The sequence below is a fragment of the Chelon labrosus genome (genome assembly GCF_963514085.1).
Source record: "Chelon labrosus genome assembly, chromosome: 2".
NCBI lineage: Eukaryota > Metazoa > Chordata > Actinopteri > Mugiliformes > Mugilidae > Chelon > Chelon labrosus.
In genome coordinates, this window is record NC_140338.1 from 33,270,042 (window position 1) to 33,296,903 (window position 26,862).

The following is a 26,862-nucleotide window of genomic DNA, read 5'->3' on the forward strand; positions in this document are numbered from 1 at the left end:
ACACACACACACACACACACAGTACTCTGAACCGCTACCCCGAGGAGCTCTGGCATTCCTCTGTGCTATGGTAACACAATTTCAGTCCTGAACATTTTTTCCCACAACCGAACACGCCTGACTCTAAAATAACTGGGCTTCTTCGGATCATAAATATAATTCATGTTCATCCAACGAAAGAGAAACAGATGCCTCATGAAAATACCTCCAGTAAACAAAAGATATGTTAATCAAGTGCTAGCTATTAGTGAAAGGGTTATTAGTTTCACATTATCTCTGACCACCACAAGAGGAACATTAATTCCAAGCAAAACGTTAGATAAGGTGTGTAGTTACTAGTGAATGTTTCTAGATGTAGCCTCAGACATATTCAATGAAAAGTAAACAAGAAGCGACAATATTACAGCAGTAAGAGCAGAGACTCAGTTCTCTGGTAAATGAGCCTCTATGTTGCTCTGCAGGAGCTGCATTGAGCCACAGATCAATTATGTATAAAGGCCAGCCAAGTTGTTGTCATGTCAGCAGCAGTAAGCAGTCCTACCATCACTTTAAAGGCAATTAACTTGAAACTAGTTACAACTATGCAAATACTGTACAGTAACGACTGGAATGAGCTGCGGCAAAGCGTGAAGATACTCATGTTTCTAAGATTCCTTTTTAATTGTTTGTGTGTGTTAGATATTTTCGGTCTGTGATTATGTCATCATCTTGTGTACTTGTAATTTGTTCTTAGATATCCTTTGACTTATAAATCTTGATCTCAAAGAGAGTGATTACATGAAGCTTTAAGTTATTTTAGTCTCAATGGAAAATTACATCAGCATTATATAAAGCAACAAAGCTACAGCATCTTCACAGTAATCTCCAGTCCTATCAGTTACTATCTAAAATAAGTAAAAGTTATATGAAATATCAATACATATAAGGTGTTGACGTCAAATTCAACAACTGACAAAGTGAAGTACTGTGCTAGATTAACACTGAAAGCATATAAAAGGCAATATTGCCATTCTACACCTGACAGGTATACAGTGCGCGTTTGTATTAAAAAATATAATAAAAGATAGAGCACATCAAATAAGTATCGTCAGTCACACATACGTTTTGCATATTTTTCCTTCCTAATAATTAATATTTCTAGGGTCAAACCTGTAACTGCATATTACACATACCTGTCACTGCGTGGACAAAAGGATACGCAAAGCAATCTTAGATCAAATCAAAATACGCCTTACTGGAGTCTAGGATTATATGACTGTCGTAAGCTATATGTGCACAAATGAGACAGCATTTCCAGAAAAGAGAAGTGCTTTTGTACTGCCCATCAAAGACACAGTATGCAGCAACCGTATTGCATTTCACCATAGTGAATATTTTAAGAGCACTTCTCCATTGGTGTAATGAAATGTAGACTGTACCAGCAGCAGTAAGGCTACTCTAAACTTCCCCAAACCTGCTAGAGCGTCAGTTTTATGACGTTTCTGACGAACAACAGAAACCACTAAAATAAATAAAGAGAACAGTAAACAACGCAAGGCATCTAGGACTTGCTGCGCAAAGCAATGTTATTTATCAGAACTAGCATGTTAAACTAACATCCATTTAAATTGGTTTCTATGCAAAGTAGTCAAGGTATTAATACCTGTAACATCCAAGGAGCCGGTTTTATACAACATATCAAATTACCCAAGACGTAGCACCAGGAATTTCTTAAATACGAATCAAAATGAACACATTTCCTTTATAGTTTCTTCTCAATCAACAAACCGATTATATCCGTATCCAGATTTCGGTGACTGGGCAAATTATAACTTGTATTAGTTTCCATCTATACTAAAAGATAAATTAGTGAGAAAAAAAGAGAAGATGGCAATTACTGAATTCATCACAATATCATACAGATAGTGTCAATGATACACAGTATGTTGTGTATTTCTGCTGCAGAAAAGTTATGCATGGCTCCTAAACATCTGGAAGTGGACACTACCATCAAGTGGACAGAGTAATGTAATGCAAGCTACACTTTCTCAGACATTTTGCCCTGTTACAGTAGGGAAAGCAGGGGTTTATTTATAACGCCTTAAGTCAATTAAATCTTCCAGTAAGCCATGGTAGTAATCCAGCATGTACAAACGCAGTGCCTCCCCTAAGTGGAATGCAGCCATCATTACTATACCTACTGCTTTGACAAATCCAAAATGTCTGCTGTGAAAAATGTCTCCAAAGGGAAACTGAGGCTGAGAATCTGACACACAATGGCGACTGATAAAGACTGTAGCAGTTGAAACTACTGTCAAAATGTTGAATTTCTTTTCTCTACTGGAGTATAAATCATAGAAAAGCTATTGAGTCTCTCTTGTAACTGCTAACAAATGTTGGCCTCTGGTGTGATTGTCAAAGAGCGTTCATTTAGAGTTAGCCAGTAACACTGGAGACACTTAATAAAGAATACAGGAATAAACAAACACACACACTTACCTGATGGCAGTTCTTTGCTGTCTCATACGGCCTTCTCATGTACTGAGCTCCACTTTTTGTTTTAAGGATCCCAACATAACCTGTACAAACAAAAATGTGCATGACTCATCTCAGTCTGTATGAGGTTCTTTAGGGAAATCGTTTCTTATTAAGATGCTAAGCCCACATTTATATGCTGCTGAATACACTATACACCTGTGCATTGTGTGCTGTATTGTAAAGTGCCTTAAAGTGGATTTCAGTCATCGCTTTACTTTCAAAATGGTATTTATGGCAAAAGTTGCATCTCAGCAAGTTGTTTAATTATCTTTTGTAGAAACTGTAATGTAGAAAGGTGACAGTTTCTCTTTTTTGTTTATGACACTTTGCAAACCACAAAAACAAAAACTCCTGTAAAGAAGGCAGAACGCCAACACAGAAAGGTATCGATTTTGACAGTCTGTAAAACATACACCAAAGCGTTGATTAGGCTGCATGTCTGTAGAATGCACACCATGTTCTCCTAGGACTCAGCATTTTGGGAAAATGTAGGGGGCGGCGGCAGGTGCTGCTGTAGGAGGGAACATGGGCTGTAATGACAATGCAGGCCTGGGTAACCCTTGCAGGAGTAGGGGAAGGTGAGGAGGACTCTTGAGCCACAGGCGTGTCCTTGTTCAACTGGACGTTCCACATCTAGGTAAACCAGCTTGAGGTGGTCCACAGAAATGTGCTTTGGTTTGCCAGCATCCATGACAAAGTGCTTGTGCCCAATTTCATTGAACGAGTGCTCATAGGGTGGTCCCACAGTGGCAGATGAAACACAGTTTCCCCCAATCTATGGGGACATGAGATTGTGGAAGGCCACACATTATGATGCTCCACAAAGTCAAGAGAAGCTGCCGATTCAGGTGATAACTCTCTGTATTTTTATCACTATGCATATGCTGACTGATGCAGTTTTACAAAAATTTTGATTATAGTCATATTGAATGTAATAATTAGATTAGACATCCTTGCAGTTACAAGGTATGTATTTATATAATGCAATCGGGACATTGCATTATGTGTAGTCAATATATAGAAAAGGACTGATGTCAGGTAAACACAACACATTGCTCCCTCCTGTGTCCTGGTGGTCTAGAGCTCACTGTGGTGGATAAGCTGACCTAGCTTTACAGAGACTTTCAGTGTGCGTGGAATACAAACAGAAAAGAGAAAATATGATGAGTCAGCCCAAACAACTCATTTTATTCCACTTGTTTAAGGATGCTTGTATTATAGCTGCATTAAAGCAACACACTGAACACATGCAGTACATATTACCATACTCTCAATTAAATAAGAGAAATCTGTTTCAGCAGAACACTACTGTATTATTAATTTTCACAGTCAACTGAACAATAAGAGCACATTTGTTTCCAGAAATGCCTGGTTATCTCTATGAAAGTGGCATAATCACAACAATGCCACACTAAAAGGTTGGATCACACAATTTTGAAAAACGATGGAGCAGAATGATGAACAACAACAAAGATTACTCCAAAAATACCCACATACAAATAGTCTGAACAGTCAGGGTAACTTCTAAGCAACTAAAGGCCTCTCTCACACTGGCTAATGTTAATGTTCATGAATCCATCATCAGGAGAACAATGAACAACCATGTTGTGATGGAAGAGTGGCAAGGACAAGGCCACTGCTCTCCAAAAAGAACATTTCTGCCCGTCTGCAGTTTGATCAATATCATGTGAACAAGCCAGAAGACTACTGGGAAAGTGTTTTGTGGACAGATGAGAATAAAGTAGAATTATTTGGTTTAGATGAGAGGATGTCCTTGTTTGGGCCTGGACAACTTGTCATCATTGATGGACCAATGAATTCTAAGTAATACCAACAAATTCTAAAAGAAAATGTCAGGACATCTGTCCATGACATGAATCTGAAGAGAAACTGGGTCATACAGCAAGACAACAAGCCCAAGCACACAAGTCATTCTACAGATGAATGGTTCAAGAACTAAATGAACATTTTGGAATGGTCAAGTCAAAGTCCTGACCGTAATCCAATAGAAATGTTGTGGAAGGATCTGAAGCAAGCAGTTCATGTGAGGAAACCAACCAACATCTCAGAACTGAAGTGGTTCTGTTCTGAGGAATTGGCTAAAATTCCTCCTGGCTGCTGTAGACGACTGATCAGAAGTTATTGGAGACATTTAGTTGCTGTTATTGCTGCACAAAGAGGTCACACCAGATACTGAAAGCAAGGGTTATCCTCACAGATATGTATTACTTCAATAAATAATCACAAAAGCATCCTATTTAGAAATTTATAGAAATGCAGAACATTCTGAGGGGTGAAAATATTTTAAGCAGCACAGTATCTGTGTGCATTCTCACCCGTCATGGTGATCACACCACAGCAGAAGTCTTTGAAGTTGATCCCCCCATGAGAGTCTGAGAACAGGCATTTGGCCAGCTTCTTCACCTGTGGGAAAATATGTTGAAACTTGAATGCTTTCAAACACATGTTTCTTGTTACACAGTAAAATTTGTAATAGATTAGTTCTACCCATGATGCCAAAACTACAAACCTACATGTTGTAAAGATCTAACTAGTATCACATAAAGCTTTTTTAAAATTTTCTTAACACATTTCAATCACAACACTTTTCACTGCAACAATAAGCATTTAATTTAGAGTTGTGGCTCTGCTAATGTGACACAATGCCAGGAATTTCAGCAACTCACAACAGCACCTTGAAGAGCCCGAGATACAACACATTTTTAAACAAGCAAGAGGCATTGTCATACAAAAAGAAAATGGACATGTTACATTTCACAGTATGCTGTGTGTTGTTGCTGTCTATGCTGTATGCTGGCTAAAAAACAAAATAAAGGCTTCAGTAGGGCTGTTTCTTCAGTCACTTCTATATGTACACATGTGTCTGTTTTAATGTAGATCTGAGACTTCCACTTCCACATCGTGTACCATTTGGTTTCCCAGATAGAAAAGTGGCTGATAAGAACAAATCAGTTATCAGTACAGGACTTATTCTCACTCTCAATTCTGCATCAAGCCTTTATAACAGTCATGCACAGAGCTGTAAACCCTACAGAGCTGTATCTTCTCTTTTTATTATGGTTCAAACACAGTTTTTTTAAAAACACATAGCTAAATACAGCGTATAATTGACAATTCAAAACTAAAATATTAGTAGTACTGATCCTTTGTCACGCAAAAATGTCACATGGGATATTAAAATACAATAATCCTGCAGCAGTGTTACCCCAACAATAAATAAGAAAGTTACAAATGGTTACTGCTTTAATTATCTTGAAAGCGAGACTGAAGTTATAGCTCCATGGTAGTATTACCTTAAATGGCACCATATTAAAATGACCTAAAAATCGATGGACCACTAATGATTTTGATGTTCTGTTGTTCAAGCCTTAAGGGTACTGGTGGTAGAGTGTGTCCAGATACTGACAGCAATGGCCATGGAGATTCAAATTGATAGAAAAATAGCGGGTTTAGTTACTAGGTTTAGTAAACAGGTATGAATATAACCTGTTTACTAAACCTAGTAACTAAACCCACCATTAAGTGCCTTGTTTTGTAGAAAACTTATTAGTTCAAGGAGAGTGCAGGAGGCCTGGGGCTTTGGTGCCATCTCAAGGAAGATACTCCCTCCTTCCGGAGAATAGATAACATGTTTGTTGATAGGCAGTATGACGTGTACTGAAGATAATCTAGCATTGTGTATAAATACCATTTCATTTTTCTGTTCTGGGAGCTCCTCTCCCATAACCATGTGTTGTGTGAGATTCTGTGCACTGCCTGAATAAAGAAACGCTGACTTCAAGATCCTCATTGCAAGAGTGGTGATTCCTTTTTTCACCTCACACAAATCAACATGGCTTATCTTGTGCCCTACAAAATTATAGCTGCCTTGTAGAATATAAGTAATATAAAATCTGCAAAAGCAAATATTTTGACCTGACAGTGAGGCATACATATTTGATAAGTTCCGTTTTTATTTTTATTGGCTTTTTATGCCTGTATAGACAAATATTAGTGGAAAAAAAGATGGATGCCATTCAGCAAGAGGCACTGGTTGGAATGGTTTAGTACAAGAATCAAACACATAACAAACATTAACCATTGTGCAATAAATTGAAGCATTGAGATTAAACCCAATTTTAACTAATCTGTGTTAGTTACCTAGATGATAGTTTCTGACCTAATTTTTTAAGGACAGACTGTAGGAGAAAAGAGAGAGGAGATCACTGAAGGATTCCGCAAGTGTGTGCATGTTTGCATGTGGCAACAGGGAGAGTGTCACAGAGTGTGCATAATTGTAGGTCAAGTTGTCAACAATGGTTTTCACAGCCAGCAGCCATTTTCATTTGGTCGGACAATGACAGGCAATGGCAATGACAGTGGCAACGAGAGGGTAAGGCATGCAGTAAAATTTAAAATTTCTAGGCATCTATTTTGAATTGAAAATAAATTAAACAAAAAGAGTGTGAATGGTTGTCTGTCTCTCTGTTAGCCCTGTGATAAACTGGAGACCTGTCCAGGATGTACCCCGCCTCTCGCCCGATGACAGCTAGGATAGGCTCCAGCACCCCTGCGACCCGTCACAGGACAAGCGGTTACAGAAGATAAATGAATGAAAAGTGTGTGAGTAACATACATATTTTACAGCATTATCTAATTTGGGTCACATAATTATTGTTACACAAGTTTTCTTTTCACATTTCAAAATCTTAGTGGAATCAGAAATACAAATTTTTACTAAAAATACCATTTTACAAATGAAATGTAAAATAAACTGCAAAGAATAAAATGTGTTGCATTGTACTGTATAGGGTCTAGCTGTATGTAGGTCCTTGAGTTATAAAATGCATCCACTTCGTCCTATGAACCATTTTCCAAAATCAGTGAAAAGCTTCCCCAAGGAGCTAATCAGTGCCTCCACAATGTTCCTGCTGAAGAACAAAACAACACTGGGGAACCAATCAAATGCCGTGTACAATTGTCCTGACATGCAGTGAGACAGGCACAAGCAACGTCCAGATGCACTGAAGAAAACATGTAGCTCGCTCTACTGATATTTTAGATTTTTATATCATATAACAGACACAAGTTCACCTTTCTTGTGAGTAATCACAGTAAATGCATTGTGTTTTGATAGTGAGTTCAGCTATGTTTCATCAAAAATGTGTCTGTTGAGCAAGACAAATTGTTCTGGCAAATTTTCTGACAGCCGATCTGTTATTATATATTATTGCAGGGAATAATGGACCAAGAAGAAGCAGCCCCAGTGAGATGTTAGATGAAGAGCTGCAGGTTACAATCTGCACACCTCAAACTTCTCAGCATGGAAATCAAATCTTTTTCAATTTGTCCAGCAGCTCATAGACTCATACCATGATCACAATTACTCAAAGAATGACAGACATATGTAAATGATATATAATCAGGATGACTTTTGTATTAAACAACAACTGTTTGATTTCCTGCCTCCAGAATTCGTTGATTACAGATTATCCCAGCAGCTAAATCAGTATGAAAAATATGGTTGCAACTTCTTTTTGACTGTTGGTGCATTCAGGATGCAGGAGTAGTTATGCTGGATTTTCCCCCACAGTTCCCATAGTTACCTAAATGGTTAGAGAAGAAAAAGTCTCTCTGCTTGACTCTAACGTAGAACATATTAATTAGGAGCATCCACTGCAACAGTAGCCTAGGCACCCTGGGTCCAGCTGAGCTCTTCCCAATTAGCCTCATGTGCCAACAAAACTTGAAAAACTATATACATTTTTTTTCAAGGCAAGAGACAGCATAGCCTAAGAAAATTGGAGTGTGGCAAAGTGTAGATTTATGTGGTTCTCTATAGCACCTAATTTTACTTGTGCATAAAAATGACGAAGCATAAACTGAAGGAATATGACATTTCTGTCGTTTCCACTACACTTGGTCTCACCTGTGCCTCCTGTGCAAACAGAGAATCGAGCTACGATTCTTTTGCGTTTCTTCATATCTGCAGGTGCGTGGGCCCTGGACGAAGGTCTTCGTTCATGTCTTTACTGCTATATATTGAAATGTACGGTTTGTTTCATCCCGATGTTAGCCCATGTTGTTTGGATGCCAGATGCTGTTACCTGCTGCGCGCGACAGGAGGAGCAGTGACGCTGGTGGACAGGATACCGGAAGTTCACTTCTCCTCCTCGAAGTTTGTCAGCACCGTCAGCACATTGTCAAAGGAGCTCCCACAAAAGTGGACAGACATACTGCAGCTTGAACAGTAGGGGGCGTTGTTGCAACATACACTCAAGTGAGTCGGCCAGCACAGTTATTGCTTACAATTATAGTTGTTGTATTTTTTGCTTTTCTGACAAAACAATAACTTAACTGCTAATAAGAAAGCAGATCAACACGAATGATAAGGACTCTTGGCAAATAAACACTGAGATTTCATCAATGTAATATTATAAAAATGTAATATTCGACAATTATCTGCTTGCATTGGAACCGCGTGTGTTATTGCTATAGTTTCATTGAATGCCATCCAGAGAGAGTGAGGTTTGGGCAGGGTTAGTTTGAAATCAGATAAACTGTCATACAGTTACACATGGTGCATTGACATTCTTCAAATACTATAGATGTTTTGTACTATTTTGTACAATTGTCACATGAAGCCTTTTAAGACTTCTTCCTGATTCTACCGAAAAAAGATTTAAGCTTCCTTGTCTCAAAGAGAGATACCAGTGACATTGGTCAGATGTAATTGTAGCAGCCACAAATTTCCAAACATATCACGTTGATTAAAGTTCCAACAAAACAAAACAAAACAAACCAGTAAAATCAGTCTTAAGCAGGTGTGCCTTCATCCTGAGGATCACTGTAAACACTTGAAAGGGTTACAGCATCTTGAAATGTCAGTTTACTAGTAAAATGTTTAAATGTGTTGCCATGTTACTGTTACTTGAAACATGATTAGCAGATATTTGCTGGGAAGTGAGCTGACAGGTATTTCAACATCATCAGGCACCTCACTTCCGGTGTTTCATTGTGACATATGATGACGTCTGTCAAGGCTGCTTCAATATAGTGAAACAGGCTTTGGAGCCTCAGTGTCAAATGTCTCATCTCTAACAAACTTTGAAACTAGAATGTAATGATTTCTAAAGCCATCCAATCTGAAAAAAGCTCATTTAGGCCCTGATCTGGACAGTCCTCACACACGGGAAAAGAGATAAACAAGATGCCTATGCTGAGCTGATTTTTGAGCATGTTAGCATTTGAGCATTCTATTCTTAAAATGCCAAAGCTAACAAGCTGATGTTGTGTGAGGTTTAATGTCGCTGTCGTAAGTTAGCAAAAATTTTAGCAAGATAGCAGTGGGTAAGACTGACATTAGTTTTGTATGCACCTCATTAGCAAAGGTGCCTAACTGAAATGAACAGACTGAAATGAAATGAACTGAAATGAACAGACCTGAAAATGGCGCACAAAGAAAAGTCGGAGGATCACCAATTTGTAAAAATTCCACTAGAAGACAAAAATGCTTGGACCAGCATTCATTGCATCCTATAGATGCATCTGGCAAATCCACAAATATGAACACGACTCTTGATATTTAGTGCCAAACCAGGCGATATCAAAATAGTTCACAAGATAGATTATAAATTGCACCTGCTTGCATTATCAGAAGATAGGCCCTGGCTAAATATGGCCACATAAATATCTTAGATTTCCTGACCATTTATCCAATCAATGTCATTCTGGAGAGTTAAACAAAGAGTTAAACAAAAAGACAAGTTAGCCAGCAATTCCAGCTGTGTTGTCCCATTCTGAGCAACAAATATGAGCAAGACCTACTGACCCATTTTTTATTTTTTTTTTGTATACATTTTCATTAGGAATAGGGAGTTTTTTGTTGACTTGATGGTGTGTTTGATGCGATGTAGGCCAAGTATTTATTCTCATCATACCACACACACCCGAATGGGGGACTCTGAAAAAGGATTTGTGTTTACAGGCTCAACTTCCTCAATCGCTCTGTCTTCAAGAGGATGTCATATGACAAAAACAGAGCGAGGAAGAGAGAGAGAGGGTCAAAGAAAGGGTGAGAGAGAGCAGCAGTTATATGTGCTTCCTTTACTCCAGACAGTCTTCTTCTTCTTGTGTCAAGGATGCAGGTTGTTAGTAGTAGTGGACGATCACGCTTCATGTACGCTCTGATATTTGCTTCTCTACAACTTTGGGGTAAGCACAATGGCATACAAATGTTTCTCAGTCATTCATTTGTCATAATTTCTTTTGACTGCCAAAAAAACCCCAGTATTTTCAATAGAAATACTTAATATACTTTTTTAGGATAAAGAAGTAAAGAAGAAAATTGTAAGATTGCAGTGAAATGTATTCTGATTAACATAAAAAAAGTTTAACATTACATTTGAATTTTCAGCTGTTTGGTACAAAGTGGGCTTCACTACATGTGGCAATGACAGTTTTTTTTTCACATTAGCTCAGAAGCTGTTCTGTTGCTCCATTTCAAAAAGAGTTTGAGTAACCCTTCTGCTTGTTGTATCGTTCTTTCTATTGTTTAGGAAGACTTTCAGCTTCCACTTCCTCTCCTCCTCTTCCAGCACCTACCCTGGAAATAAATTTGAGATCAAAGGACTCAGTGGTTCTGGTTTGTCGTGCCCCTGAGGGTCACCATGGGGTGGTGTTCTCGTTGTACAGGTTCAGAGAAAAGGTAATTTTTAATTTTTAACTTTTTTGATTTTTTGATAGGTAGATGGTGTCCAGTTGCATCACTACATAGAAACAGATGTGAAAGATATTTAAGTTATACAGTAATATAAATATATAATGCTGTGTAAAAATATATACAGTAGTATCATCAATAACCACAGTCCATTTGGACATGGCCTGAGGGACAAACGACCTCCTCAACCTGTCCATGAAGCAATATTTCTGGAGTGTGTTTGTCTACGACTGGACTCCAGTAGTTTTATCTCTTCCTTTTTCTCTGGTTTCATTGAGGTGGACTCTCGGGACCTGCATTCTGGTGCTGAGCAGGTTCAGTTCACTGTCAGGATGGGAGAGTTGGACTCAGGCCAAAATAACCTTTTCTGCTGTCTGTACAAGGATCAGGAGGGCCGCTACAGTGTGTTCAGTTCCTATTTAGAATTGGAGGACCAAAAAGGTTTGTAACTTCTAATATTACATTCATTGAACTCTGCATATGATGCTCCTACAACCAGATTCAACTCTAATATGACGTTCTTTTTCTTTAAAGAAGCTTTGGTTTGAGTAAAACTTTGTCTCTTCGCATTTCAGTCTATCACAAACACTTCATAACTATGCAAAACATAAAAAAAAATAAAAAAAAATCCTCCACAATTAATTTAATGTTAATTAAAAATAGAGAGAATCAACATGACACTGGATCAGATGTTAGAATGAGTCATGTGTTGTCAAGGCTGTTACTTTACATTTTATTTTTAAAGAAACAAATGAATCTGCAGAGATTCTACATGCTATATAAAATGCTAAACACTCCCATCCGCTTTTCTCCAACCCCCAAAACACACTGCTGTGTGCAGGTGCTCTCTGTGTTTTCTCAGTGTCGTCCGCTTCATGGGTGTGTAGTGGTAGTTACATCCTGCACTTCATATAGAAACCACACACCCATTCTCACACAGAAACACACATCAAACACAATGTGCTCTGGCTTCCACTGTGGACGGTTACAGAGGGAACCTTGGTTTGCAAATTGGCAAACCAAGTTTGATAGCATTATTGTAGATTTTACATGAACTGTGAGATAGTGATATTTGTAAAAACAACAAGGCCACAAATATCCTGCACAGTCCCAGTCTAACAAACAAATGTTTGTTTAAAATGACAGAGAGAGCTTTGGATCTAACTGTGTTTCCATTTTGGAAGATGTAGTTTGTGGTGCTGTTAAACTGGATTCACTTTAAAACACAAAGGTGTTTGTGTTTTTAAGCCTGGCTCCAAGTCGGTAACGACACAATACAATTCAATAGTGCTACAATCCACTGCCTCAAAATGGAAACACAGTATCATACGATTGACTTACCACCTTTTTGATACTGTTTCAACATGAACTGTACATTATAACAGCCATGAAGGGGGATTTTGTGCCTGACTGTTGTATTAGAGTGCATTCATTTTCACTAGAGTACCTAATGAACTAGCAAATGAGTGTATTTCATTCTTTTTCCTCTCAATGATGTTTGTCCTGATGTGCTCCCAGTTCCAGTTCCCACCCTTGCTCTAGATCAGCAGGCAGATGTGTGGCATTTGCTCTGCACGGGGTCTCCCGCATACCCCGGTGCTGTGTTCTCACTCTTCCTGGCAGATCAGAAGCTCCCTATTGCCACGCTTCGTGCCAAGGTGATCCAACATCAAGTGATCTTTCCAGTGCCAGTCCAGGACACTCTGGTTGCTTTGTACCAGTGCCAGTACAGTGTCCTACTGGCAGGAAAATGGAGCTACTCTGAACGAAGCATCGCTTTGGCTGTAACCAGAGGTACACATCAAAGTTATTATAGTCAACTAAAACTGAACTAAAAAATAGAAACTATCTGGAACTTACAAAGCAAACTATAATTAAACCCAAGTGTTTTTAGTTTTAATCTGTGTCAGTTAGCATCGAACCAGGGCGCTCCACAAGTTGTACACTCAATCTCAGTCCAAACTGATTTACATTCCATTTAAATTTTCCAGAATCTAGTGTATTTGTCTGTTTACAATCTGAGAGAGACATTCAACATATTCATTGCATATGTAATATGTATTTTCCTATTCTTTAGCCTAGTACTCCACATTAGGTACCAATGCCTTCAGTCATTTTCTAGTAATATCATTTTTGCTTGTAACTGACATTATGCTATTCTGTATTTGTCTCCAGAGCTTATAAGTATGATGTTTATTTTCTCAAAGTACAATAACTCAGTGGTAAAAATATAAGCTTTTTAAATAAAATAAAAAAAGTTAAAGCTAATACTGAAAGTAAGGAAACTCAACTAAGAAATAAAAATTTATATGAAACAAATACATAAGCTATAACTAAACTGAATCAAAAAATAAAAATACTTTAAAAAAAAAATACAGTATACAAAACTACAATAACTTTGGTACAGAGGGTAGTGAAACAGAAAATGTGACTGTTTCTCCATTTTTCAACTTTCAGGATCCACCCCTCCATCGTCACCAGGCAGGTCTACAATAGCATTTCATATATGGTTTTATCTACTATGATTATTGAAAAAAATAATAAATCACAGCTGTCTGAACTGCGAGGCAGTTCATCACTCAGCTACTTCAGTATGTACCCTGAATCTGACTTCTTCCTCAGTGTCCATGAATAAAAATGCATTATCCTCCAGTCTTTTTTGTATATAACAATAGCAGTGTTATGGCTGCAGACTCATCAGGTGTGGACTGGCCTCTTGTCCTGGGCTCTTTCTCTGCTGTGGTATTGTTCCTCTGCTCAGTGGCAGTTGTGGTCGTGTTGGCACACAAGAAAGGTACGTCAGACAAGAATCTCAACTTTCTCACAGATTCCTTTGTGCTGCTACAATTGTCATTGTGAAACTGATTGCTTCCTCTCTTTTCGCCCTCCTTTAAAGTAAAAGCAGAAGCAGAGAAAAAGAAGAAAAGGTATTGTCTATTTAGTCCTAGTGAGACTCTATTAATCTGTGTTCTGCACAGAATAATTTGGTCTCGTCATCACAAGTCGCATACAGGAAAATGTAATTATGTATTATATCCAGTTCATATTTTTTTTCAAATGTGATAAAATGTATCGTGACTCACAGAGAAATAATAGCTTTATATTGCTCCCACAATATGAATATCAATTTGACATTATAGACTTGCTGTTACAAAGCTTTAATTTGGAGGTCATAACTTTGACTTGCCTTGATGGACTGCATGTGATGTGTTGCTGTGTTTCATTTCCTTTAGGGAAGAAGCCCAGTTCTGGACTCAACTTCATGCTAAGGACCACGTTGTTGGTGAGTTTTTAAGTGACAAAACATTGCGTGAAAGTTTGAAGTGCTGAGATTGACTGACTGATAATTGTAAGTGTTTAATTATGTTTTTCAGATCTTACACTCAGGCGTACAAGCTTCACTTCTCAGGTAAATATTAACCATCGACAGGTGCTAATAAAAATTCTTAAGTTACTCATCAAACTTGATTAAGTTTGCAATATTTTCCTCTGACCTTTGTCCTTATCTTTCTACCATAAGCATATGAGATACAGTATAATGATTGCAGGTTTTTATTAGAGTTATAAGAGTTTTATTGGAGTTTACGGCCTGCATTTATACTTGAGCAATGGCGTGTCATTGTTCCATTTCTTTTAATTTAATTAAATCTGCGAGATGAAGCAATGATCCCTTGGTGACACGAAGTGGGCACTTACCAAGATGAACTTATCTCAACTTTGAGGTGACGCAATAGAGGCGACAACCTGTAGGAGTGACTGAGATATGACCCGAAGACTTTGCCAAATGTTTTTACAGCAAGGAAACACCCATGACTTTGTCTCCTACCAAAATTTTGCCATGCTGATAATGGGCTTGGAGCATCAGGTGAACCCAGATGGGGCGGCACCATTCTTTCCAAACAGATTTAAAGATATGATATCCGTATTGTCAATTTACGTTCTGCTTGTTTCACTTGAAAGCATTGTTCTACGCAAGAGGGTTATTGAGAACTGATGTGCAAAGGGGAAATTGCTTTATCGGTGGCTATAAATGCATTTATGACCAATCACAGCTGTTGGTTTGCTTAGTTACATTTCTTGGGTAGGGCTCCTCAGGCTATGGCATAGTGCACAGAGTTATACTAATAACGCTGGTCTGATGCAGAAGCATACATCTAGCTTTAGTCCAGTTCATTTTCTTTCTGACTTTTTGACACTATGGATCTCATGCTGGTTCTAAATGAAAATGTAAATGCTATGTTAAGGTTCTTGAAAAGGTCTCTCAGAGTGGAGTAAACTGTACATTTATTGGAGACAAAGAGTTTGCTTCAAAAATAAACACGCTCATAATGAAGAAATCTGGCAAATCTTTGAATAGTAAGAGATAGTATCAATTCATTGCTGGTCTTTTATCTCTTAAAGGAAATTGCTGATGAGAAGATTAAGGGAATGTTAAACTTACACTTTAAACTTAAAAATTGGAAACTTCATATGCTCCATGCTCAGGCAAACCATGCTCAGCTCTCTGATGTTTTTCTGCTTCTTACTTTTGGAATTACTGGTATTTCTGTGGCCTCTGTGTTTCTATAGTAGACTCACTACAACAAGCACACGCACACACACACACACACACACACACACACACACACACACACACACCCACACCCACACACACACTCACACACACACATATTATTGCCAATCAACAAACACCATCTCCCAAACACACTGTCAACTTAAACCCACACATACAGCGTTCCTCATTAGGGCTGGTGTACCATGTTTAAACAAGCTTCTCATTAGTTGTAATCACTTTCATTCATTAGCTTGATGAAGGTCTCTCAGGAGACCAAAGGCTCTCTGCAGCTCTGTCCTTCTTTCTATGTGCTATTACTGAGCAGCCATCTTAGAGGACAGAGGACGGACATCAGCACTGATGCAAAAAGAAACCAGCTATGAAACAGAGTCTCAATCTTATGTTCTAAGCGATCTCATCATAAATCCAAACTGATTTTGTTTGTTTAATTTTATTCTCCTCATGTTCTGTTACTGCACAGCAAAGAGACTCAGACTTTTCTTTAATGCTAATTGGGCTCTACCTGACGCCATAGGCAGCTTGACTAAATATAGGCCAATGCGAACATAAAAAACAATATCTGTGGTTTTAGCGACAGGAAAGGTGCAAGCAGAAAGATTAGATGGTAAATGGTAAATGGCCTTGCTTTTATATAGCTCTTTTCTGACTATTGGTACTCAAAGCGCTTTACAATCATAGACACATCTACCCATTCACTCACACAAGCACACTCACATTCACACACCAGTGCCACGCACTGGGAACAACTGGGGGTTCAGTGTCTTGCTCAAGGACACTTCAGGATGCAGCACATTCCGGGGATCAAACCACTAACCCTCTGGTTTGTGGACAACCTGCTCTACCTACTGAGCCACAGCTGCCTATCTCATCAGTTTAGATGAGATATGATGACCAGAAACATGAAAACAGAATTAACAGTGAACACAGCAGTATGGACATTATGCTACAGGAAATGACATGACATGAGCTTTGATTGGCTGTCTCTGTGTGTTTTTGTTCATATGCAGGAATGGATCAGCAGGGATGCTGAGACAGCCTCCAGATCCCATCTTTGGAGCCCTCTGTCCACGTTCACTCCAGTCCATTAGAAATGTTTGTTTTCTCTCTCCCTTCCTCTCTGTCTCTCTCTCTCTCTCCCTCTCTTTGTGTATATACTTTATCATAGTTTATCAGCGTAGCATCAGTTGGCGTCACACAGCAGGACAGGAAAGGCTGTTTCCTCAGTTCCTATTTCAGGTGCAGCAGCAACTGTACAACTTGACAGGATGTGATGTTTGTTTGATCTTGCATGTAACCAAGCCGGTAAATCTAAATACAGATTTTATTATTGGGATGTTTGTATGTGCAGCTCTCCTTACATCTGGCCTTCAAGATTGCTGTTGACTTTGAAAAAAGCAGTGGACAAAACGAATCAAGGTCTGTTTAGAGCTTTTGATTGTGTCATAGGGACTTTCATTGGCAGATAGTGTTTGGTAACATCTGTTAAATGGACCCTTTTAGACTGCCTCATTTGCAGTTTATATCATCACCATTTTCAACAAATAATAAACCGTATATTTTCTCTTTCACTTTGTAAACATAATATAATTTACACAATATATTTATAATAAGAATAATAAGAATAAGAAAAACAATTATTTGTCCAACAATGGGGAAATTGCAGTTTGCAACAGCATTCAGAAAGGCCAGAGATTGCACAGACTGGTGTAGCTGGTTTATAAAGTTATTACACCTTATGGTGTAATAATATTGCACGCATTAGGATTGCTCGTTTTGAAGCATCGAGGGTGAAGCAGTCTGTCACTGAAGCTGCTCCTCAGTGCTGTCAGGTCACCATGCAGGGGGTGGGACTCATTGTCCAGCATGGAGGACAGTTTAGCCAGAACTCTCCTGTATTTATGAAGAGACGTATACACACACACAATGGGAGAATAAACCATAAGAATACAGATCAATTCCTACATACAGATGTATTATTTACACACATACACTATATAGGCCTTCATACAATACACTACACTCATAAATACACTTTTAGTAATTTTGAAACATAATCTGGGTCCAGATCAGGACATAAAAATGTGTCACACACATTTACTCGATGCTGGTTTATATGTGTGAATTAGTGTAAAACCCTTTTCTGTGAAAGAACAGATTCTGAAAGTGACCTACTGTAGTGTTCCTAAATATTCAGCAGAGGGCACTGTTTATATACAAATTCAATATCAAAACGTGTAACAGAGCAACAAGAAGAGTGACATCTACCAAACCGATCTCATTTATAGTGACAAAACAGGTTCTGTGTTCCCTGGAACAATGTAACCTTGCTATACAGGAATCCTGACATATCATCAGTGATACAATGGCAATACGTTAAGATGGGCCTGTTGTGCTTGAGCTCTCATTTGAAAGTGAATGTACTTCACTGTACAAGCACTCAGGGAGGGAGATACACCTCCCATCTGCTTGTGCTTTTTTTCATTTCAGCAGAAACTGGGTGGCGCTGAGCTTGAGGAAGCAGCAGAACGCAATCTTTGTATGAGTTTTATTGCTTTTACTGACATGTTGGAAAGTGGTTGACATTCTTACAGGAAACATATATTTTTTCTCTTCTCGTTGGGGACAGATTTAGAAGAATAGGTGGTTCAAAAACTCGTCTGCTCTTATTCATGTTTGAGTCATAGTTTACTCTTCCTGTGTGGTCACCAGCAAGCACACACAGCAGACATATTCAGCTGCAAATAGCTGCAGATTAGGCAAATCAGTCAGAATTAGAGGCAGAATAATGACAAGAGGCCTCGGCAATATGTTTCATCATACTGAGGAACTTAACTTGCACCCACTGGCTTATGGCAACCATACCCTGTGTGTGTATCTCTGTGTGTGCCCTGTGACATGCTGAATTATGAGCCATGCTGACATTAAAAGGCATTCGTAATCTTTTTATTACATTATAAGTGTCCTTGTGCTGTGTCTCATACATATTAGCTAAAGTATATGAACACAAAGGTGAACGGTGTTAACATTTCATGCACCTTTATAGTTTTGGGTACCATTTTAGATTCATTATTTAATGTGGTACAGTTCACATGATTTATTTCGTACTAAAGAAAGGATTTCAGCAAAGTGGCAATATAACTCCTGATTACCCTCGGTAGGTTACAGCTACACATTATGCCGTTGCTTCTGCCATTTTCGGTCTGACTGCTTCAGACACATTGGCTCAAGGTCTTTTGAATGTCAGCAGTTCAGCCCTATCTGTCAGTGCCTTAATGGGAGCACTTGATAATACAACTCATTTAATAATTTACAGCACATTACAAGGGCAAAAGCAAATGTAATTACTGTGCATTATGGGTTTCTGGCAAATAAACAAAGCCTGAAACGTGAGCACAATACATAAGAGCACATTTATACTGAAACATTCAACACCACAAAACGAAAAGCATCTATCAGTGTTCCTGGGCTAACGTTTTGAGTTACATCAGCAAACCTATGATTGATCAGAGTGTTTGTTGAACATTTGTTTAAAAAACCGAGGGCTTGTCAAACTGTGTAAACCACGTGATGAGTTCTCATTTTAATTTAATACATGAAAACTGCAAAAAGCTCAGCACAGCTAACATGAATGATTGGGCATTTCCTTTGCAAAAAAAAAAACTATAAATAATTTGCTACCACATATCTATTTTAAATAACCTGATCTGTTAGTACACCAAGTCTTGTGAGATGAGGGGTTGGTGGCAAATGGTGGAAAAGTGGAAGGTAATGTTATGTTTTCTGGGACAGGCAGAAGGTGGGTTGTAGGAGCTGTGCAAATAGATGACCCTAAAGAAAAAAAATTAAATTAAAAAGTGCATCATGTTGAGTAAAACTTCTTTAGGGACAGATGCCTGCTTGCTGATATACTTAAGAGTAACAGGTACTACAGTATCATAAAAATACAGTATCATAAAATTACATTTTACTCTTTTATTTACTGTGGATATTGGAATATGGATATAAATTTTCATTCTATTATGGTTTTTCTTTAAACAGAAAGATGTCCTCAGTTGATCCGATACGGTCTCCATTACTGATTAACAGATCTGGATATGCGTGCAGTGAAGTCTTAAATAGGTCCACCTCTCCTCTCAGTACAATAAAACACAGACTGCATGAAATCAGTTTCGCATTGAGTCTCTGTGACTCAGCTCTGCCATTTTATCCATCCCCTCTCACAAACATCAAAGCGACAGAACACACCCACCCACCAGTCATTATGATATACAGTACAAAAGACCCACATGTGAAAAAAAAATAAAGTACATGTGACACAGTGATTAGAGACTGGAAGCCTCAAACACATAACATAGTGGCTGCAGGAATTGTTATTGCATAAGCGGATTAACTGATTGACTCACATGTATGCGAGGTCTCGCTTTCCATAACTACAGGCATAATTTTCACAGCTGAAATGGTAAATCATGGAAGTGTTGAGATGTGGGATACACCCACATTTCACATATTATACAAAGAAATAGTAAAAGTGAAAAACACACATATGTACATGGCTGTCCCGGATTGTACTTTGTACTTCTGACAAAAAGGTATTACATGAGCAAGGGTTAATCCTCTAGACACAAGGCTGCTTCGATGACTTTGTGCCAGCAGGACTTTGGAAGACAGTGATAATGAAATATCATGGAAATGAGCAGATGATAGGCTTATGAGCAGGCATGTTATTGGGTCATCTGTAAAACAGTCAGATTAGATATCAGAGTAAGAGATAACCAGGAGAACACACTTTGTTTGGCACGCTTGGATGGGTTACCATGTTTGATGGCGCAAATATGTGAAGGTATCTTTAATATTTGGCACTACTGTGAGAAATAAAGCAAAGTTTTTCTTCTCGGTTCATTATCAAGGCATTGCCTGATGTGCCACTAGACCTGGAAATGTGGCAGCACAAGGCAAGTTGCCTAGTGAGGAATGAAGCTTATTAATAATTTTGAGCACTTAAGTTGCTGCCTGCTCCGCCGTAATAACGTACGGGCAATGTCACTGGGCTGCGTCCAGTCAGAATGAGCTGATGAATTATTCACAGGAGATTGGGAGGTCACTAAAGCATGATCTCATCTCATCTACACACACAGGCACCCAGAGAAAGGTCTACCAGGGTATTTAAGCTGCTTCAGATCTTACATGTATCCATGGCGACTCATTTCTCTCTGACCACTAACAGGAAAACACACATAACTGTTAGTTATGTGCTTTATGCTTTGTCTTGTTATCAGACAAGAAAGTCTTAAATTAAACAGACTCAGTGTTATTCTATTAGTTAGGTAGTATAATACCAATGAGTTTAATATTATATCCCACCTCAGCTGGGTGGAAAGGAGAATAAGTTTGATCCCAAAATATGAAACTTCATGCATCATTTGAAAAAGATCACGTCTTACAATAGAGCAGCTATTATTTAAGCTGTCTAGCGTCATTCAGCTCCAAAATCCAGATCATCTTGGCTCTTTCGATGGAGGTGCCTTATGCCTTGTAATCCAACTTTTAGTACAAATGCATAAAAAGTGAATAATTCAGTTAAAGAGAATAATTCAAAGCAGATATTCCTGCATTAAGACCGGAGCAATAATTCAGATCACTGGTCTTTATGCACTGAGTTACTGGTGCGCCTTAACAATCTAATCAAATATTTGACCTTGGTGATGCTATTGTGAAGCATACTTTTGCGCTCATATCATATAATACCTGGTTTATCATTAATTACAATCTCAGAACATCACAAAGTTCAATGCACAACTTTCTGATATAACGTCAATAAAAATTCAAAAGACAGAGCTGTGCAAAGATCAGGTTTATTACATGGCTATATCAGATTGCATTAGATTGTACAGGTGTAATAAAGTAGTGCATCAGTGTACGACATCATTTAACACATAAAACTGCTCATGATTGCTCTTCTAGCTTTCTATCATCAAAAATAATCACTCATTCTTATTTCAGAAATTCATGGTAAAGAAGTTTATCAAGGTTCCTGTTCTTACAAATTCTACTTCGTTGCAGTATCATTATTATTATTATTACATATGCCTTTTTACATTCATTAGTTTTCCAGCTCCAAGCAGGCCAAGTACTTATCTTCTAATAGGTGGCCCACCTTCTCCTCTTTTTCTCCTCCTCTGAAGGACTGAAGGACTCTTCAGAGGTTTCAGTCCACCACCAATCATTTTCTGCGCTCCCAATCCTCCTGACCCCCTTTCTAGCCTCAATCCCTGACCTCTTTCTCACTTCATATTTTCTCTCTTTCCTCCTCTCCTTCCTTGTTCCCTCATCTGATGTGCTCTCTCTTTTAATGCTCTCCTTTTTATATCAAAGTCATTCAGACCTGCACTTTAAAAGCTACAAGTCTTTGTAAACCTTCCTTCCTTCTCAATCATCTTCCTCGTTGTGCCCGTTGATAAGGCCCGACTCCCAGCGCTGCACTAGAGGTGTCTTCTGTCTGGGCGTCCGGGGACTCTGCACTGCCTGTGTGAAAAAGGAACAAAAGACAGAAAGATTAAGTGGTGGTTACAGTGGAAAAGTGAAGGGAGATAGAAAGCTGTAAAAGTAGGAGTCAAAAACAAAATTAAGAGCAGATACGTGGGAGCAGGAGGCGAAACCAAAAAGCCAACACAAGAAAAAAGGAGCAAAGAGATAAAAAGAGAAGGATGAATGTACTCCCCCCTGAGGATGAGCATCATTAGCTCTGTAAGTCAAAGGAAGGTTAATGCAACTGTGATCCAGGGCCATGTTCAGTGTGACTAAGTCAACAGCTGAGGCCAATTTCTCCTGCAGTCCTTGGTTTATTCCTGAACTGTAATCAGGAACTAGGTCTGTGCACAGAGCAGATAATCAACCAGCAGAGAGAAAAAGTGAGAGCGAGGGGCAGGAGACAGCGAGCCAAAAGAGCAAAACGTTGTAACGCTATTGTCAAACTGAACCATGCAGCTAAAACTCGGCACATCAATGCCAAACTGAGTTATGCAGCTACAGCCGCGGAGGAGCACTCAGCTTTAATCAGAGATATCACAGTTTCAAAGACAGACTTAAGACCCACGAGGTAGGTAACGGAAATCAGTGGGATTGTCTCTTTCCCTGCTTTTGACTGCTCGTGCTTACACACAACCACACGCAGGCACGCACACACGCATACACACACACATACATACACACACACACACACTACAGAATCCTCCCTGTCCTCAGGGCTGTTTGCCTTCTTCCCTTATCTATAAAGATAAGCGCCTTACTGTGTGTTCCATGCTTCATCAGATATTTGTGTCCCATATTTGGTGCGAAAGAGAAGCTGACGTTCTCCCAAGAGGCTTTGAACACCATTACAACTGTGTGTAGTTTTTAACACATGTTCATTTTGAACTCCCACAGTTGTATTCCAATTCATACATGAACTCTCAAAAACAAAGGGTTGTGACTGTGGAACAAGCCTTCGAGGGAGACTCAGGAAGGTAATTTGCCTATATTTACATGTCCTAAACCAAGTATTCCAGACAGGTAGGGTTGATTTATAGGGTAGAAAGTACATTAAAACCTCAGTAAAGCAAAGGTATGAAGATAACTATAATGTCTTCATCAAATTGGGACATTTGGCAATGCTGACACACCTCCGCCCAGTAAATCCTCTCCTCTTCAGTTCGGGTCGGGGTCCACTCTCTCGACTTGCTGACTGACTGGCGCACTGCAAGAGACAGAAGCAATTAATAGTACAATAAATAAGAAAAGCACTGAGGCAAAGGTGTTCCTGTGATTTTGTTTGTGCACCACACTGCGAGCAATAAGGCCTCCTGGAATCAAATTAAGAGTGAGTATTGTGTAGCAGCAGAGAGAAGTGAGAGTAGACGAAGAGGACTGTAGAGGGAACCGAAGGAAAGAAATGTGTTTGAATGAACACAGAAAGTAGAAACAAAAAAATGAAAAAATATGAAAAAGGCTATACAGCTGAATGTCTATACTATAAAGCAAAGCACAATTGCTGCTTTTGCACAATGAGTCATGGTCATATAAGTGTTATAGCGGCACACCCATCACAGTTTATGGCACCTATTATTAAACTGACAATGAAATGACATTTTCATTCATTCATTCTTATACAGTCACAAAACCCACACTGGCAAGCCTTCATGCCAAAAATACACACACTCAAATGAACTGTACAGCAGTCACTCCCAGCCTTTATTGTGCCATGTACCACAGCCCTGCCAGAAGAGCTAAAGTCAACACCACCCAACATGTGATCACTTTAAAATGCAGGCTAAGAAGAAGTACATAAAAGTAAACACTGTTAATACAAGGTTTTAAAGTTATTCAGTTGTCTTATTATGTTTGTTTGCTCAAGTTTGCATCCATGCTACACTTTCATTTATTACAGCTGCATACTGTTCAGCAATTTATTTGGTAGTTTTACCTGTTTCATCTTTAATGCCAGCTCACTATCTGAATTGATCTGTTACTTTTTCTAGACTTCAGTTTCCTCTCTTTTAAATAGGCAACCTGTACCTTATAGAGTCTATTAAACTGCTGGAAAACTTGTTTGCGTAGTTGTACCTACGCAGGATTGTCACACACACTGTTTTATAATGTCTCTACCCTAACACGCAGACAACTAAAAACATAAGTTATTACATGCACTTCCTGAATTCCGACTTAATCAAAAAAATTGGACTCTTCTAACCCACTCCTTTCTTGCTGATGCAATGTTGTCAAGGTATGAGCCAGGATTTTCCTTGCCTCATCAATATGACAGACTAGATACTACATTTATTGTGGGGTTACATAATTTTTTATTACCTTCATGGCCAACTTATGGTCCCAAGTGCAAAATTATTACCTATAACAGCTAACACTAGTTTCGAACACTGTTTTGAGGTTTTCCACTGAGCGTGAGAAAAATGAAATAATGTGTTCGCTAGGCTATTTCAGGGGTTGTTCATCATCTCACCACAAGATATAATAAAATTACACACAAGCACATTCTCTGTGTGATGGAAGTGAAATAAATTACACACAAACACACACACCAATAAATCATAACTTGGTGAAATACTAACCTGCTGAGGGTCCAGTTTCTACCCTAAATGATGTCCCTGGTATGTCCAGAGCAGTCAATCCACTGAAAGAAGAAGAGATGGGACTCCATCCTTCCATGCTGGTGCTCGGTCCTCCTCCTCCTCCTCCTTTCGCACCTCCACTCCTTCCATATAGACTGATCCTCTGCTTGCGAAGGTCCTTCTCCCGCTTCCGGGCGTCTTGGATATCCTTCTTCACTTTACCTAAATTAGCTGAAGTACGCAGTTTGAAAAAGGGGTTCTCCTTGGGAGCTACCTCCTCTTCCTCCTCCTCCTCCTCATTCTCTTTTTCCTGCTCTCTCTCTGTTAGCCATGTATGATGATGTCCTCCTGTCTTGGATGACGAGATGTTCTGATAACCAGAGTCGACTACGGTAACTGCCTCTGTCTCTGGTTTGACGTGGTAATGTTTCTGTGGTTGGACGCTCAGGTTATTCTCAAAGATGATGACCTGACGACCCGACCCCTCAGAAAAGCCTGGTCCTCGTGGATGATAATTAGTTATTCCCCCTCCTTCAGCAGTGTCTGGGAAATCTAAGCTGGCTCTCCTCTCCCCAGATAAGCTTCCAACGGTGGACGACTGTGATGAGCTGTCCCCTTCCTTTCCCAGAGTTGAACCATCACTGCTAGAGGAAGATGATGATGAGGTGGCTTTACTCCTGGTTGAGATTGTAAAAGTTGAGTCACTGGGTGTCTGAAAGGCCTCAAAAATCTGTTTCTTCTCTTTTATTTGGCGATCAATACCTTTGTCATAAAAACCTGGAACTTTCCCAAGATTGACCAGGTCCTGCTCCCTTTGAGCCTCCTCGTAGATCTCATGCTGCATTTTTTTGCCTGCAAACTCCCTGTCTTTGTCTTGATACCTCTCAGACTTAGTGGTTATTGACTGGCGAAGAACATTTTTTTTTAAAGGAATGTCGACATACTCTGGAGATCTGGATGGATTCGGAAGCCCCCTGGACCTTCTCAGACTGTTTTCACGCTCTATTGCTCGTCGGATCTCCCTCTCAATGGGAGTCTCTTTAGAGGCAGTTGTTGGAGAACCTGTAGACATGGTGGTGGTGGCCTCCAAAGTGCTCAGTGGGGAGAAATCAGCAGACAGTCCACTGTCGCTCTGGCTGTCATCATACAAGTCATTCTCCATCCTGGTGTGTCTAGTATGTTTATGAGAGACACCACAGCGATGTTTGTCTGTCTTAATCTCTTGTACTTGGACTGTCGAATATCTTCCTCCAGTGTGTTCCTGCCCAGCTGGCTCAGTCCTTCTGAATCTGCTCTCTTTCTGCCCTTTCTCTCCACCTGTTTGCTCCTTTTTAACCTCTGTATCTTCCCCCGCCCTGCTATGCCTTTCTCTCACAGCTAACACACAACCAGAGGATTGAGAACCTGCCCCAACCTGATTGGACAGCTCCATGGCAACGCTCGACAAAGGTGGAGATCTCTGGCTAAGCACCTGTTGCGGGGCTTCCTGGTTCACTCCCCTGGGACTAAGTTCATGTTGACTTTGTGGCAACAGCGTCTCCTGCTGTTTGGCTGAATGATCTGCACGATCTGAGGAAGAATCTGAAAGCAGGAAAGACTTGCTGCTGACATCTAGTGTGTTCTTTTGCTGCGCACAAAATATAAAATCCAGGCTCTTTTCCTCTTCTTCTTCACTTTCATCAGCAAAGGGTGGGGAGCTCACAGTATTTACATCATCTGAAGCATTACTGTCTGAGGGAGAATGGCGAGCAGGTTGTGATGTATTAACTTCTGTTATACTGATGTCATCTGGTAAGACTTCCAGCTGTGTAATGTTTTCCTCTCCCATCATTTCCTCTGATGTTGCATCTGTCTCCTCATCTATTGGCTCAAGAAGCTGAAGTGACCTTGGCCATTCCTGACTATCCTCGCTATCAGGAGAGTTAAGGTCCTCTTTTGCGTCTGAGTGT

At 39.4% G+C, this 26,862-nt stretch overlaps 1 protein-coding gene across 1 annotated transcript; it reads right to left on the reverse strand.

Moving 5' to 3' along the window:
• Positions 1-20,927: 20,927 nt before the first annotated feature.
• On the reverse strand, positions 20,928-26,146 carry misp3 (MISP family member 3). Its single transcript, XM_084554951.1, has 3 exons — positions 24,914-26,146; positions 23,471-23,544; positions 20,928-22,334 (listed from the first exon to the last, which is right to left on the reverse strand). Exons 1-3 carry the CDS (start codon positions 26,073-26,075, stop codon positions 22,239-22,241), a joined length of 1,332 nt encoding a protein of 443 aa, XP_084411077.1. The 5' UTR covers positions 26,076-26,146; the 3' UTR covers positions 20,928-22,238.
• Between the last annotated feature and the right edge of the window lie 716 nt (positions 26,147-26,862).